This window comes from Salvelinus namaycush, chromosome 30 (genome assembly GCF_016432855.1).
Source record: "Salvelinus namaycush isolate Seneca chromosome 30, SaNama_1.0, whole genome shotgun sequence".
Classification (NCBI taxonomy): domain Eukaryota; kingdom Metazoa; phylum Chordata; class Actinopteri; order Salmoniformes; family Salmonidae; genus Salvelinus; species Salvelinus namaycush.
In genome coordinates this window covers 3,531,798-3,549,215 of record NC_052336.1, presented here as the reverse complement: position 1 = coordinate 3,549,215, position 17,418 = coordinate 3,531,798, and the positions used below count along the sequence as shown (strand labels likewise).

General features: G+C 42.1%; 1 protein-coding gene across 1 annotated transcript in view; it reads right to left on the bottom strand.

Moving 5' to 3' along the window:
* The window catches only part of LOC120024771 (protein unc-13 homolog C-like), a 178,709-nt gene that overhangs the window by 1,910 nt on the left and 159,381 nt on the right, over window positions 1–17,418 (bottom strand). Inside the window, 2 exon segments of the mRNA XM_038969056.1 lie at window positions 5,243–5,402; window positions 14,079–14,171. Coding sequence (XP_038824984.1) covers window positions 5,243–5,402; window positions 14,079–14,171 — 253 coding nt within the window.

Genomic DNA, 17,418 nt, shown 5'->3' with positions numbered 1-17,418 from the left:
CAGAGAGTGCATCAAGAAGGAAGACATTTTACTAAGAAATTCCAAGAATCCTGAAATAATAAGTAAACTTGGAAATTCATCAACCAACTGATGAATAAGAAAGAATCAATCAATCAATCAATCAATCAATTTTATTTTATATAGCCCTTCGTACATCAGCTAATATCTCGAAGTGCTGTACAGAAACCCAGCCTAAAACCCCAAACAGCTAGTAATGCAGGTGTAGAAGCACTACAATGATCTCATCTCAATGTATTGTTGGAAATAAGACCTATTGTCACACCCTGGCCTTAGTATTCTTTGTTTCCTTTATTATTTTAGTTAGGTCAGGGTGTGACATGGGGAAGGTATGTGTTTTTGTATTGTCTAGGGTGGTTGTATAGTTTAGGGGGTTAAGTAGAGTAGATGGGTTTGTGTTTAGTGTAGGTGTCTAGCTGTGTCTATGGTTGCCTGACTGGTTCTCAATCAGAGACAGATGTCATTAATTGTCTCTGATTGGGAGCCATATTTAAGACAGCCATAGGCACTAGGTTAATGTGGGTAATTGTCTATGTTGTACGTTTGTAGCTTGTGTGTGCACTTACGTCTATAGCTTCACGATCGTTTGTTGTTTTGTTTCAGTTTGTTAAAGTGTTCGTTGCGTGTTTTTTCCTTTCTCTAAAATAAAAGAGAATGTATTTTGCACACGCTGCGCCTTGGTCCACTCTCTCTCAGCAAGACGATCGTGACACCTATAGTGATCATGATGTTATTTCATGTGAATTTAATGACTTTTTTGTGAAGGTGGGTTCCTCTCTGTCAAAGACAATAAATAAAGCTGGATTACATTAAGGGACATTTCCCTTCTCTGGTTCAGTATGATCCTCCCGATGTAATGGAGGTAATTGGTAACTTAAAGATATCAGCAGCAGGTCATGATGGGATTGGTGCCTCTGGTGAAATCAGTGTTTTTCTGGATTACTGAGCCTCTATCGCACCAAATCTATGCAAACTGGTATTGTTCCTAAAGATTAGAAAATTGCCAAAGTTATCCCCCTCTATAAATCTGGGGATCCGTAAAACACCAGTCTCAACGTCAACAGTGAAGAGGCGACTCCGGGATGCTGGCGTTCTAGGCAGAGTTGCAAAGAAAAAGCCATATCTCAGACTGTCTAATAAAAAGAAAAGATTAAGATGGGCTATGAAGTAGTAGTACACAGCGTTGTACGAGATCTTCAGTTTCTTGGCAATTTCTCGCATGGAATAGCCTTCATTTCTCAGAACAAGAATAGACTGACGAGTTTCAGAAGAAAGTTTTTTGTTTCTGGCCATTTTGAGCCTGTAATCGAACTCACAAATGCTGATGCTCCAGATACTCAACTAGTCTAAAGAAGGCCAGTTTTATTGCTTCTTTAACCAGGACAACAGTTTTCAGATGTGCTAACATAAGTGCAAAATGGTTTTCTAATGATCAATTAGCCTTTTAAAATGATAAACTTGGATTAGCTAACACAACGTGCCATTGGAACACAGGAGTGATGGTTGCTGATAATGGGCCTCTGTACGCACATAAAACATTAGCCAGAATCTCAATTGGTGGGAATGAAATGGAACAAGTCACATCCACTAGATTCCTTGGAGCTCTAATTGATGAGTTATCCTGGAAAGATCATATTCGATTTGTCTGCAGCAAAGCGATGAAATCTGTTGGTATCATCAGAAAGATGAGTGGTCAGGCTTGCTTCCTAACTCTATACTATAGCTTCATTTACTCATTTCTCATTTACTGTAATATTGTCTGGGCCAGTACATATGCCTCCTACCTACACAAATGACTCATCATACACAAGACATAAACTAGCAACCTCCTCTAATTATCTGGAACCATCTGCACCTTTGTTTAAGAAACTCAATATCTTGTCTATTTATGACATTAATGTTCGCCAATTATGCACTTTCATCTACAAATACCTCCCAGACAGTTTAACTAAACCCTTCAATGGATTCTTCCAGGTTCATTCTGAAATCCATCTATATAACACAAGACACTGTGATAACCTTCACCCTCCCCACTGCCGCACCTCACATAGTCAATTCTCTGTCAGATACAGAGGTACCATGCGATGGAATTCTCACATTGCCAAAACATCATCATCCCTCAATAACTCCAAGTGAAGACTGGGGGTCAGCCTGACGAACCAAACTACTCCGTAATCTCCTCCATGAAGACTGGGGGTCAGCCTGATGAACCAAACTACTCCGTAATCTCCTCCATGAAGACTGGGGGTCAGCCTGATGAACCAAACTACTCCGTAATCTCCTCCATGAAGACTGGGGGTCAGCCTGATGAACCAAACTACTCCGTAATCTCCTCCATGAAGACTGGGGGTCAGCCTGATGAACCAAACTACTCCGTAATCTCCTCCATAAAGACTGGGGGTCAGCCTGATGAACCAAACTACTCCGTAATCTCCTCCATGAAGACTGGGGGTCAGCCTGATGAACCAAACTACTCCGTAATCTCCTCCATGAAGACTGGGGGTCAGCCTGATGAACCAAACTACTCCGTAATCTCCTCCATAAAGCCTAACTCTCATGCACACATTTAAACATTATTATTATTTTTAAATTGTGATTACTGATCAAATCATTTATACGTTTATAATTAGTAGGTTTTGTTATCTGTTTCAACAAACCTTTTAAATTTTCGTACTTATGTATTGTATATATTATTTTGGTGGTGTGGTTTTCATATCAGCCCTTGGGCTTCCGACCACACCTGCACACAGTTATTTTATATGTGTTTTTATCTGTATTGTTGTCTATCAGTTGTTTTAAATGTGTTTTTATCTGTATTGTTGTCTATCAGTTGTTTTAAATGTGTTTTTATCTGTATTGTTGTCTATCAGTTGTTTTAAATGTGTTTTTATCTGTATTGTTGTCTATCAGTTGTTTTAAATGTGTTTTTATCTGTATTGTTGTTTATCAGTTGTTTTCTTTGGTGCAATGAAAATATGTTGGTGTTCGTGTTGACATTGATCTCGGTCAGTGGACGCTGGCATTAAAAGAGCACCAGAGACCAAGTAGGCACTATAGATGATCACTCTCTCTCTGACTGCACTTCACAGACATCTGGCTCACTATCATAAACACAGTGAGAGGATTGGATTCAGCTGATAGTCAAACACTGTCGGCATCCCAAATGGCATATTCCCTATGTAGTGCACTACTTTTGACCAGGGCACTATACCCTGAGTGTACAAAACAGAAAACACCTGCTCTTTCCATGACATAGACTGACCAGGTGAAAGCTATGATCCCTTATTGATGTCACTTGTTAAATCCACTTCGATCAGTGTAGATGAAGGGGAAGAGACAGGTTAAATAAGGATTTTTAGCCTTGAGACAATTGAGACATGGCTTGTGTATGTGCCAATGGGCAAGACAACATAATTATGTGCCTTTGAATTGGGTATGATAGTAGGTTGCACTGGTTTGAGTGTGTCAAGAACTGCAACGCCGCTGGGTTTTTCAACAGTTTCCCGTGTGTATCAAGAATGGTCCATCACCCATAGGACATCAAGCCAACTTGACACAACTGTGGGAAGCATTGGAGTCAAGATGGGCCAGCATCCCTGTGGAACGCTTTCGACACCTTGCAGAGACCATGCCCTGACAAATTGAGGGTGTTCTGAGGGCAAAAGGGATGCAACTCAATATTAGGAAGGTGTTCCTAATGTTTAGTACACTCAGTGTAAAGGAAATAGGATGCTTTTGGGACACAGGCTCTACATTGTGCTTTAAATGCAGCTGGCTCAGTATCAGACAGACAGTGGTACAGCTGCATAGATAGATCATTCACCCTATCTCACCCCTCCCTCTTCTCACTATTCAAATAACTGAAATGTCTCTTTTCTTCATGTTTAAAAGCACTTCATCATCTCATTACTTTCTGCTATCATGCTGCGATAAAAGCGTTTCTAGTTTCATTTGTAACCTTTTCCAAACGTTTTGACAGTGAGCACTGCAGGTGTCTACATTCCCACTATGCAGCAAATACTATACTACTGGAGGAGCAACACTCCTGGCACAACCAAGACACACATTACTGAAGCCAAAACACAGGATTAGGTTGTTTGCTTAGACAATAAACCAGACTTACTATCAGAATGCTTAATTGTACGTCAAACAACTAACCAGACTTACTTTAGACAATAAAGCAGACTTACTCATAGCCTGGTTCCTCTCTAGGTTTCTTCCTAGGTTTTGGCCTTTCTAGGGAGTTTTTCCTAGCCACCGTGCTTCAACACCTGCATTGCTTGCTGTTTGGGGTTTTAGGCTGGGTTTCTGTACAGCACTTTGAGATATCAGCTGATGTAAGAAGGGCTATATAAATACATTTGATTTGATTTGATTTGACTTACTCTACACAATAAACCAGTCCTTTAGACAATAAACCAGACTTACTACCAGAATGTTTATTGTACGTCTGACAATAAACCAGACTTACTTTAGACAATAAAGCAGACTTACTTTAGACAATAAACCAGACTTTTAGAAAATAAACCAGACATACTTTAGACAATAAACCAGACTTACTTTAGACAATAAAACAGACTTACTTTAGACAATTAACCAGACTTACTTTGGACAATTAACCAGACTTACTTTGGACAATAAACCAGTCTTACTTTAGACAATAAACCAGACTTACTTTAGACAATAAACTAGACTTACTTTAGACAATAAAGCAGACTTACTTTAGACAATAAACCAGACTTACTTTAGACAATAAAGCAGACTTACTTTGGACAATTAACCAGACTTACTTTAGACAATAAACTAGACTTACTTTAGACAATAAAGCAGACTTACTTTAGACAATAAAGCAGACTTACTTTAGACAATAAACCAGACTTACTTTAGACAATTAACCAGACTTACTTTAGACAATAAACCAGACTTACTTTAGACAATAAACCAGACTTTTAGAAAATAAACCAGACTTACTTTAGACAATAAACCAGACTTACTTTAGACAATTAACCAGACTTACTTTGGACAATTAACCAGACTTACTTTGGACAATTAACCAGACTTACTTTGGACAATTAACCAGACTTACTTTGGACAATTAACCAGACTTACTTTGGACAATAAACTAGACTTACTTTAGACAATAAACCAGACTTACTTTAGACAATAAAGCAGACTTACTTTGGACAATAAAGCATACTTACTTTAGACAATAAAGCAGACTTACTATTGGAATGTTTCGTTGTACTTTGGTGACCAATTGTTGTTCTTGGTCTTGGTGGTGAACTTGCGTTTCTTGTCGGCGAGGTGCGGCCCGACCGCATTCACCTCCACGAACGGTCGGAACATGGCATTGGTCTGCCAGCTTAGGTTGTTGACCCCCACCACTGGAAAGAAATGACAGAGACACATCAATCAATCAGTCAATAAAACAATCTGTCAATCAATCAATCAATCAAATCATCCATCCATCCATGCACACATCGATCCACCCACTCACCCACCCATATCAATCCATCTACTATTACATTTACATTTAAGTCATTTAGCAGACGCTCTTATCCAGAGCGACTTACAAATTGGAAAGTTCATACATATTCATCCTGGTCCCCCCGTGGGAATTGAACCCTGGTCCCCCCGTGGGAATTGAACCCACAACCCTGGCGTTGCAAGCGCCATGCTCTACCAACTGAGCCACACGGGACCACACTATGCAAACTGAAATAGGATACTTGTTCTAAAATCACTGGTCCATGTACTTTTAAATAAAACACTTGTTCTTAAACTACTGGTCATTGAGTGTGAGTCACTCATTCTGCATTTACACAGGCAGCCCAATTTTGAAATAGTTTTCAATCATTTATCTTTTGGCCAATTATATCAGCTCTGAAAAAGATCTGATGTGAAATAATCTGAGGTGATTGGTCAAAGACCAATTAGTGGAAAAACGAAGCCTCTGTCTCTGTCTGTCTCTGTCTGACTAGTGTTCTGTAAAATAAGGTTTTAACCGCTGGTCTCTGTCTGACTAGTGTTTTGTAAAATAAGGTTTTAACCGCTGGTCTCTGTCTGACTAGTGTTCTGTAAAATAAGGTTTTAACCGCTGGTCTCTGTCTGACTAGTGTTCTGTAAAATAAGGTTTTAACCGCTGGTCTCTGTCTCTGACTGACTAGTGTTCTGTAAAATAAAGTTTTAACCGCTGGTCTCTGTCTCTGTCTGACTAGTGTTCTGTAAAATAAGGTTTTAACCGCTGGTCTCTGTCTCTGACTGACTAGTGTTCTGTAAAATAAGGTTTTAACCGCTGGTCTCTGACTGACTAGTGTTCTGTAAAATAAGGTTTTACCCGCTGGTCTCTGTCTGACTAGTGTTTTGTAAAATAAGGTTTTAACCGCTGGTCTCTGTCTCTGTCTGACTAGTGTTCTGTAAAATAAGGTTTTAACCGCTGGTCTCTGTCTGACTAGTGTTCTGTAAAATAAGGTTTTAACCGCTGGTCTCTGTCTGACTAGTGTTCTGTAAAATAAGGTTTTAACCGCTGGTCTCTGTCTGACTAGTGTTCTGTAAAATAAGGTTTTAACCGCTGGTCTCTGTCTCTGTCTGACTAGTGTTCTGTAAAATAAGGTTTTAACCGCTGGTCTCTGTCTCTGACTGACTAGTGTTCTGTAAAATAAGGTTTTAACCGCTGGTCTCTGTCTGACTAGTGTTCTGTAAAATAAGGTTTTAACCGCTGGTCTCTGTCTGACTAGTCTTCTGTAAAATAAGGTTTTAACCGCTGGTCTCTGTCTGACTAGTGTTCTGTAAAATAAAGTTTTAACCGCTGGTCTCTGTCTGACTAGTGTTCTGTAAAATAAGGTTTTAAACGCTGGTCTCTGTCTCTGACTGACTAGTGTTCTGTAAAATAAGGTTTTAACCGCTGATCTCTGTCTGACTAGTGTTCTGTAAAATAAGGTTTTAACCGCTGGTCTCTGTCTCTGTCTGACTAGTGTTCTGTAAAATAAGGTTTTAACCGCTGGTCTCTGTCTGACTAGTGTTCTGTAAAATAAGGTTTTAACCGCTGGTCTCTGTCTCTGTCTGACTAGTGTTCTGTAAAATAAGGTTTTAACCGCTGGTCTCTGTCTCTGACTGACTAGTGTTCTGTAAAATAAGGTTTTAACCGCTGGTCTCTGTCTCTGTCTGACTAGTGTTCTGTAAAATAAGGTTTTAACCGCTGGTCTCTGTCTCTGTCTGACTAGTGTTCTGTAAAATAAGGTTTTAACCGCTGGTCTCTGTCTGACTAGTGTTCTGTAAAATAAGGTTTTAACCGCTGGTCTCTGTCTCTGTCTGACTAGTGTTCTGTAAAATAAGGTTTTAACCGCTGGTCTCTGTCTCTGACTGACTAGTGTTCTGTAAAATAAGGTTTTAACCGCTGGTCTCTGTCTCTGTCTGACTAGTGTTCTGTAAAATAAGGTTTTAACCACTGGTCTCTGTCTGACTAGTGTTCTGTAAAATAAGGTTTTACCCGCTGGTCTCTGACTGACTAGTGTTCGGTAAAATAAGGTTTTAACCGCTGGTCTCTGACTGACTAGTGTTCTGTAAAATAAGGTTTTAACCGCTGGTCTCTGTCTGACTAGTGTTCTGTAAAATAAGGTTTTAACCGCTGGTCTCTGTCTGACTAGTGTTCTGTAAAATAAGGTTTTAACCGCTGGTCTCTGTCTGACTAGTGTTCTGTAAAATAAAGTTTTAACCGCTGGTCTCTGGCTGACTAGTGTTCTGTAAAATAAGGTTTTAACCGCTGGTCTCTGTCTGACTAGTGTTCTGTAAAATAAAGTTTTAACCGCTGGTCTCTGTCTGACTAGTGTTCTGTAAAATAAGGTTTTAACCGCTGGTCTCTGTCTGACTAGTGTTCTGTAAAATAAGGTTTTAACCGCTGGTCTCTGTCTCTGTCTGACTAGTGTTCTGTAAAATAAGGTTTTAACCGCTGGTCTCTGACTCTGTCTGACTAGTGTTCTGTAAAATAAGGTTTTAACCGCTGGTCTCTGACTGACTAGTGTTCTGTAAAATAAGGTTTTAACCGCTGGTCTCTGTCTGACTAGTGTTCTGTAAAATAAGGTTTTAACCGCTGGTCTCTGTCTCTGACTGACTAGTGTTCTGTAAAATAAGGTTTTAACCGCTGGTCTCTGACTCTGTCTGACTAGTGTTCTGTAAAATAAGGTTTTAACCGCTGGTCTCTGTCTGACTAGTGTTCTGTAAAATAAGGTTTTAACCGCTGGTCTCTGTCTGACTAGTGTTCTGTAAAATAAGGTTTTAACCGCTGATCTCTGTCTGACTAGTGTTTTGTAAAATAAGGTTTTAACCGCTGGTCTCTGTCTCTGTCTGACTAGTGTTCTGTAAAATAAGGTTTTAACCGCTGGTCTCTGTCTGACTAGTGTTCTGTAAAATAAGGTTTTAACCGCTGGTCTCTGTCTGACTAGTGTTCTGTAAAATAAGGTTTTAACCGCTGGTCTCTGTCTGACTAGTGTTCTGTAAAATAAGGTTTTAACCGCTGGTCTCTGTCTCTGTCTGACTAGTGTTCTGTAAAATAAGGTTTTAACCGCTGGTCTCTGTCTCTGACTGACTAGTGTTCTGTAAAATAAGGTTTTAACCGCTGGTCTCTGTCTGACTAGTGTTCTGTAAAATAAGGTTTTAACCGCTGGTCTCTGTCTGACTAGTCTTCTGTAAAATAAGGTTTTAACCGCTGGTCTCTGTCTGACTAGTGTTCTGTAAAATAAAGTTTTAACCGCTGGTCTCTGTCTGACTAGTGTTCTGTAAAATAAGGTTTTAAACGCTGGTCTCTGTCTCTGACTGACTAGTGTTCTGTAAAATAAGGTTTTAACCGCTGATCTCTGTCTGACTAGTGTTCTGTAAAATAAGGTTTTAACCGCTGGTCTCTGTCTCTGTCTGACTAGTGTTCTGTAAAATAAGGTTTTAACCGCTGGTCTCTGTCTGACTAGTGTTCTGTAAAATAAGGTTTTAACCGCTGGTCTCTGTCTCTGTCTGACTAGTGTTCTGTAAAATAAAGTTTTAACCGCTGGTCTCTGTCTCTGACTGACAAGTGTTCTGTAAAATAAGGTTTTAACCGCTGGTCTCTGTCTCTGTCTGACTAGTGTTCTGTAAAATAAGGTTTTAACCGCTGGTCTCTGTCTGACTAGTGTTCTGTAAAATAAGGTTTTAACCGCTGGTCTCTGTCTGACTAGTCTTCTGTAAAATAAGGTTTTAACCGCTGGTCTCTGTCTGACTAGTGTTCTGTAAAATAAAGTTTTAACCGCTGGTCTCTGTCTGACTAGTGTTCTGTAAAATAAGGTTTTAAACGCTGGTCTCTGTCTCTGACTGACTAGTGTTCTGTAAAATAAGGTTTTAACCGCTGATCTCTGTCTGACTAGTGTTCTGTAAAATAAGGTTTTAACCGCTGGTCTCTGTCTCTGTCTGACTAGTGTTCTGTAAAATAAGGTTTTAACCGCTGGTCTCTGTCTGACTAGTGTTCTGTAAAATAAGGTTTTAACCGCTGGTCTCTGTCTCTGTCTGACTAGTGTTCTGTAAAATAAGGTTTTAACCGCTGGTCTCTGTCTCTGACTGACTAGTGTTCTGTAAAATAAGGTTTTAACCGCTGGTCTCTGTCTCTGTCTGACTAGTGTTCTGTAAAATAAGGTTTTAACCGCTGGTCTCTGTCTCTGTCTGACTAGTGTTCTGTAAAATAAGGTTTTAACCGCTGGTCTCTGTCTGACTAGTGTTCTGTAAAATAAGGTTTTAACCGCTGGTCTCTGTCTCTGTCTGACTAGTGTTCTGTAAAATAAGGTTTTAACCGCTGGTCTCTGTCTCTGACTGACTAGTGTTCTGTAAAATAAGGTTTTAACCGCTGGTCTCTGTCTCTGTCTGACTAGTGTTCTGTAAAATAAGGTTTTAACCACTGGTCTCTGTCTGACTAGTGTTCTGTAAAATAAGGTTTTACCCGCTGGTCTCTGACTGACTAGTGTTCGGTAAAATAAGGTTTTAACCGCTGGTCTCTGACTGACTAGTGTTCTGTAAAATAAGGTTTTAACCGCTGGTCTCTGTCTGACTAGTGTTCTGTAAAATAAGGTTTTAACCGCTGGTCTCTGTCTGACTAGTGTTCTGTAAAATAAGGTTTTAACCGCTGGTCTCTGTCTGACTAGTGTTCTGTAAAATAAAGTTTTAACCGCTGGTCTCTGTCTGACTAGTGTTCTGTAAAATAAGGTTTTAACCGCTGGTCTCTGTCTGACTAGTGTTCTGTAAAATAAAGTTTTAACCGCTGGTCTCTGTCTGACTAGTGTTCTGTAAAATAAGGTTTTAACCGCTGGTCTCTGTCTGACTAGTGTTCTGTAAAATAAGGTTTTAACCGCTGGTCTCTGTCTCTGTCTGACTAGTGTTCTGTAAAATAAGGTTTTAACCGCTGGTCTCTGACTCTGTCTGACTAGTGTTCTGTAAAATAAGGTTTTAACCGCTGGTCTCTGACTGACTAGTGTTCTGTAAAATAAGGTTTTAACCGCTGGTCTCTGTCTGACTAGTGTTCTGTAAAATAAGGTTTTAACCGCTGGTCTCTGTCTCTGACTGACTAGTGTTCTGTAAAATAAGGTTTTAACCGCTGGTCTCTGACTCTGTCTGACTAGTGTTCTGTAAAATAAGGTTTTAACCGCTGGTCTCTGTCTGACTAGTGTTCTGTAAAATAAGGTTTTAACCGCTGGTCTCTGTCTGACTAGTGTTCTGTAAAATAAGGTTTTAACCGCTGATCTCTGTCTGACTAGTGTTCTGTAAAATAAGGTTTTAACCGCTGGTCTCTGTCTCTGACTAGTGTTCTGTAAAATAAGGTTTTAACCGCTGGTCTCTGTCTGACTAGTGTTCTGTAAAATAAGGTTTTAACCGCTGGTCTCTGTCTGACTAGTGTTCTGTAAAATAAGGTTTTAACCGCTGGTCTCTGTCTGACTAGTGTTCTGTAAAATAAGGTTTTAACCGCTGGTCTCTGTCTCTGTCTGACTAGTGTTCTGTAAAATAAGGTTTTAACCGCTGGTCTCTGTCTCTGACTGACTAGTGTTCTGTAAAATAAGGTTTTAACCGCTGGTCTCTGTCTGACTAGTGTTCTGTAAAATAAGGTTTTAACCGCTGGTCTCTGTCTGACTAGTCTTCTGTAAAATAAGGTTTTAACCGCTGGTCTCTGTCTGACTAGTGTTCTGTAAAATAAGGTTTTAACCGCTGGTCTCTGTCTGACTAGTGTTCTGTAAAATAAGGTTTTAACCGCTGGTCTCTGTCTCTGACTGACTAGTGTTCTGTAAAATAAGGTTTTAACCGCTGGTCTCTGTCTGACTAGTGTTCTGTAAAATAAGGTTTTAACCGCTGGTCTCTGTCTCTGTCTGACTAGTGTTCTGTAAAATAAGGTTTTAACCGCTGGTCTCTGTCTGACTAGTGTTCTGTAAAATAAGGTTTTAACCGCTGGTCTCTGTCTGACTAGTGTTCTGTAAAATAAGGTTTTAACCGCTGGTCTCTGTCTCTGACTGACTAGTGTTCTGTAAAATAAGGTTTTAACCGCTGGTCTCTGTCTCTGTCTGACTAGTGTTCTGTAAAATAAGGTTTTAACCGCTGGTCTCTGTCTGACTAGTGTTCTGTAAAATAAGGTTTTAACCGCTGGTCTCTGTCTCTGTCTGACTAGTGTTCTGTAAAATAAGGTTTTAACCGCTGGTCTCTGTCTGTCTGACTAGTGTTCTGTAAAATAAGGTTTTAACCGCTGGTCTCTGTCTGACTAGTGTTCTGTAAAATAAGGTTTTAACCGCTGGTCTCTGTCTGACTAGTGTTCTGTAAAATAAGGTTTTAACCGCTGGTCTCTGTCTGACTGACTAGTGTTCTGTAAAATAAGGTTTTAACCGCTGGTCTCTGTCTGACTAGTGTTCTGTAAAATAAGGTTTTAACCGCTGGTCTCTGACTGACTAGTGTTCTGTAAAATAAGGTTTTAACCGCTGGTCTCTGTCTGACTAGTGTTCTGTAAAATAAGGTTTTAACCGCTGGTCTCTGTCTGACTAGTGTTCTGTAAAATAAGGTTTTAACCGCTGGTCTCTGTCTGACTAGTGTTCTGTAAAATAAGGTTTTAACCGCTGGTCTCTGTCTGACTAGTGTTCTGTAAAATAAGGTTTTAACCGCTGGTCTCTGTCTGACTAGTGTTCTGTAAAATAAGGTTTTAACCGCTGGTCTCTGTCTGACTAGTGTTCTGTAAAATAAGGTTTTAACCGCTGGTCTCTGTCTGACTAGTGTTCTGTAAAATAAGGTTTTAACCGCTGGTCTCTGTCTGACTAGTGTTCTGTAAAATAAGGTTTTAACCGCTGGTCTCTGTCTCTGTCTGACTAGTGTTCTGTAAAATAAGGTTTTAACCGCTGGTCTCTGACTGACTAGTGTTCTGTAAAATAAGGTTTTAACCGCTGGTCTCTGTCTGACTAGTGTTCTGTAAAATAAGGTTTTAACCGCTGGTCTCTGTCTGACTAGTGTTCTGTAAAATAAGGTTTTAACCGCTGGTCTCTGTCTCTGTCTGACTAGTGTTCTGTAAAATAAGGTTTTAACCGCTGGTCTCTGTCTGACTAGTGTTCTGTAAAATAAGGTTTTAACCGCTGGTCTCTGTCTCTGTCTGACTAGTGTTCTGTAAAATAAGGTTTTAACCGCTGGTCTCTGTCTGACTAGTGTTCTGTAAAATAAGGTTTTAACCGCTGGTCTCTGTCTGACTAGTGTTCTGTAAAATAAGGTTTTAACCGCTGGTCTCTGTCTCTGACTAGTGTTCTGTAAATAAGGTTTTAACCGTTGGTCTCTGTCTGACTAGTGTTCTGTAAAATAAGGTTTTAACCGCTGGTCTCTGTCTGTCTGACTAGTGTTCTGTAAATAAGGTTTTAACCGCTGGTCTCTGTCTGACTAGTGTTCTGTAAAATAAGGTTTTAACCGCTGGTCTCTGTCTCTGACTAGTGTTCTGTAAAATAAGGTTTTAACCGCTGGTCTCTGTCTCTGTCTGACTAGTGTTCTGTAAAATAAGGTTTTAACCGCTGGTCTCTGTCTGACTAGTGTTCTGTAAAATAAGGTTTTAACCGCTGGTCTCTGTCTCTGTAGTGTTCTGTAAAATAAGGTTTTAACCGCTGGTCTCTGTCTCTGACTAGTGTTCTGTAAAATAAGGTTTTAACCGCTGGTCTCTGTGACTAGTGTTCTGAACTAACCGCTGGTTCTGTGTAAAATAAGGTTTTTAACCGCTGGTCTCTGTCTCTGTCTGACTAGTGTTCTGTAAAATAAGGTTTTAACCGCTGGTCTCTGACTCTGTCTGACTAGTGTTCTGTAAAATAAGGTTTTAACCGCTGGTCTCTGTCTGACTAGTGTTCTGTAAAATAAGGTTTTAACCGCTGGTCTCTGTCTGACTAGTGTTCTGTAAAATAAGGTTTTAACCGCTGGTCTCTGTCTCTGTACTGACTAGTGTTCTGTAAAATAAGGTTTTAACCGCTGGTCTCTGTCTGACTAGTGTTCTGTAAAATAAGGTTTTACCCGCTGGTCTCTGACTGACTAGTGTTCTGTAAAATAAGGTTTTAACCGCTGGTCTCTGACTGACTAGTGTTCTGTAAAATAAGGTTTTAACCGCTGGTCTCTGTCTGACTAGTGTTCTGTAAAATAAGGTTTTAACCGCTGGTCTCTGTCTGACTAGTGTTCTGTAAATAAGGTTTTAACCGCTGGTCTCTGTCTGACTAGTGTTCTGTAAAATAAGGTTTTAACCGCTGGTCTCTGTCTGACTAGTGTTCTTTAGTATAGGGTTTCAAGTAGACGTATTGTAGCAGCAGTCTTTCTGATAATGATCACAGCTTAACATTAGCCTACAACTACAATCCAACTATACATGTTCCTCCCAGTGGTTCCTCTTTGAACATTACAGGTATGAATAGATTTAACAAAGAATGATAAATTGTTGTTGTAATGTTCTTATCTAAGGGGTAAAGTGAGGTTTAATTGTTTCACAGTTTCAGCTTTCCTCCTCTGTGTGTTTGTGTACAGGAATGGCATGTGCGAGTGCTTGCGCGTGTGTGTCTCACCCTTCACGTTGACTTTGTGCTCTCCAGTGCCAGGGTGAGAGATGAGATCCACCTGCATGGACACCTCCCCCACGGAGCTGTCGGTAGACTGACCTGCAGAACAACAACACAACACTACTGTCAGAGCGAGAGAGATGAGGAGGAGGAGAGAGAGAGAGGAGGAGGAGGAGAGAGAGAGAGAGAGGAGGAGGAGGAGAGAGAGAGAGAGAGAGGAGGAGGAGGAAGAGATAGAGAGAGAGAGGAGGAGGAGGAGAGAGAGAGAGAGAGAGAGAGAGAGAGGAGGAGGAGAGAGAGAGAGGAGGAGGAGGAGGAGAGAGAGCACATTGAGTCTTCACCTGGAGATCACCATACAAGACTACTGTCAGAGAGAGAGAGGAGAGAGGAGGAGGAGGAGAGAGGAGAGAGGAGGAATAGGAGAGAGAGAGGGAGAGAAAGAGGGGAAGATATGAGGAGAGTGAGAGAGAGAGGAGGAGTGAGAGAATGGGAGAGAAAAAGAGAGAGAGAGAATCATCACCTGCAATGACCTGCTAGTCATCACAACCACATGTTGTAAGAGAGTCAGAGGGGAGAGACAGAGAGAGAGAAAAGGAGAGACAGAGAGAGAGAAACGGAGAGAGAAAGAAAAGGAGAGATAGAGAGAGAAAAGAGAGAGAGAGAGACAGAGAGAGAGAAACGGAGAGAGAAAGAAAAGGAGAGAGAGAGAGAGAAAAGGAGAGACAGGGAGCGAGAAAAGGTGAGACAGAGAGTCAAAAAGACAGAAACACTGCATCTCAAATAAGGTTACACACACACTGATCCAGAAAGGTAGAGGAGAAAAACCCTGTGCATAGTGACTGAAACATAAACTGCAACATGAAGTGAATGACTCACTCCACTTCCTCCTGTGTCACTCTGAGAAGTAGGGTTCTCTGGAAACCAATGACAAAAGAAAAACAAGCTACAGAGAAAACAAAACAACACATGGAGCTGTAGATAAATGCATTAAGCTCTGAGTAAAAGAACAGAACAGAATGGAACAGAATTGCACACACACACACACAAACAGGCACGTATGCACACACACACACACACACACACACCCACACACACACACACACACACACACACACACACACACACACACACACACACACACACACACACACACACACACACACACACACACACACACACACACACACAGAATGGTAACGCAAAGTGCTGCCCTACACAGAGACTCCAACCATTTAGGACCACTACCCTCTCTGGAGCAGAGAACAAACACACATTAAATATGGAGGTGCACTCAACGACAAACCCAGGAGGGAGAAAGGGAGAGAGCGGGTGTGAAAGAGAGGGAGGGAGAGAGTAACATAGACAGAACAGCCAGACGTGGGGGTAGTAACATAGACAGAACAGCAAGACGTGGGGGTAGTAACATAGACAGAACAGCCAGATGTGGGGGTAGTAACATAGACAGAACAGCCAGACGTGGGGGTAGTAACACAGACAGAACAGCCAGACGTAGGGGTAGTAACATAGACAGAACAGCCAGACGTGGGGGTAGTAATACAGACAGAGGGCACGACGTGGGGGTAGTAACACAGACAGAGGGCAAGACGTGGGGGTAGTAACACAGACAGAACAGCCAGACGTGGGGGTAGTAATACAGACAGAGGGCACGACGTGGGGGTAGTAACACAGACAGAGGGCAAGACGTGGGGGTAGTAACACAGACAGAGGGCAAGACATGGGGGTAGTAACACAGACAGAGGGCAAGACGTGGGGGTAGTAACATAGACAGAACAGCCAGGCGTGGGGGTAGTAACACAGACAGAGGGCTCGACGTGGGGGTAGTAACACAGACAGAGGGCAAGACGTGGGGGTAGTAACACAGACAGAGGGCACGACGTGGGGGTAGTAACACAGACAGAGGGCAAGACGTGGGGGTAGTAACATAGACAGAACAGCCAGGCGTGGGGGTAGTAACACAGACAGAGGGCACGACGTGGGGGTAGTAACACAGACAGAGGGCAAGACGTGGGGGTAGTAACACAGACAGAGGGCAAGACATGGCGGTAGTAACATAGACAGAACAGCCAGGCGTGGGGGTAGTAACACAGACAGAGGGCACGACGTGGGGGTAGTAACACAGACAGAGGGCAAGACGTGGGGGTAGTAACACAGACAGAGGGCAAGACATGGCGGTAGTAACATAGACAGAACAGCCAGGCGTGGGGGTAGTAACACAGACAGAACAGCCAGATGTGGGGGTAGTAACACAGACAAAACAGCCAGACGTGAGGGTAGTAACACAGACAGAGGGCACGACGTGGGGGTAGTAACACAGACAAAACAGCCAGACGTGGGGGTAGTAACATAGACAGAACAGCCAGACGTGGGGGTAGTAACACAGACAGAGGGCACGACGTGGGGGTAGTAACACAGACAGAGGACAAGACGTGGGCGTAGTAACACAGACAGAACAGCCAGATGTGGGGGTAGTAACATAGACAGAACAGCCAGGCGTGGGGGTAGTAACACAGACAGAGGGCAAGACGTGGGGGTAGTAACACAGACAGAACAGCCAGATGTGGGGGTAGTAACACAGACAGAACAGCCAGACGTGGGGGTAGTAACATAGACAGAACAGCCAGACGTGGGGGTAGTAACACAGACAGAACAGCCAGACGTGGGGGTAGTAACATAGACAGAACAGCCAGACGTGGGGGTAGTAACATAGACAGAACAGCCAGACATGGGGGTAGTAACATAGACAGAACAGCCAGACGTGGGGGTAGTAACATAGACAGAACAGCCAGACGTGGGGGTAGTAACATAGACAGAACAGCCAGACGTGGGGGTAGTAACATAGACAGAACAGCCAGACGTGGGGGTAGTAACATAGACAGAACAGCCAGACGTGGGGGTAGTAACATAGACAGAACAGCCAGACGTGGGGGTAGTAACATAGACAGAACAGCCAGACGTGGGGGTAGTAACATAGACAGAACAGCCAGACGTGGGGGTAGTAACACAAACAGAACAGCCAGACGTGGGGGTAGTAACATAGACAGAACAGCCAGACGTGGGGGTAGTAACATAGACAGAACAGCCAGACGTGGGGGTAGTAACATAGACAGAACAGCCAGACGTGGGGGTAGTAACACAGACAGAACAGCCAGACGTAGGGGTAGTAACACAGACAGAACAGCAAGACGTGGGGGTAGTAACATAGACAGAACAGCAAGACGTGGGGGTAGTAACATAGACAGAACAGCCAGACGTGGGGGTAGTAACATAGACAGAACAGCCAGACGTGGGGGTAGTAACACAGACAGAGGGCACGACGTGGGGGTAG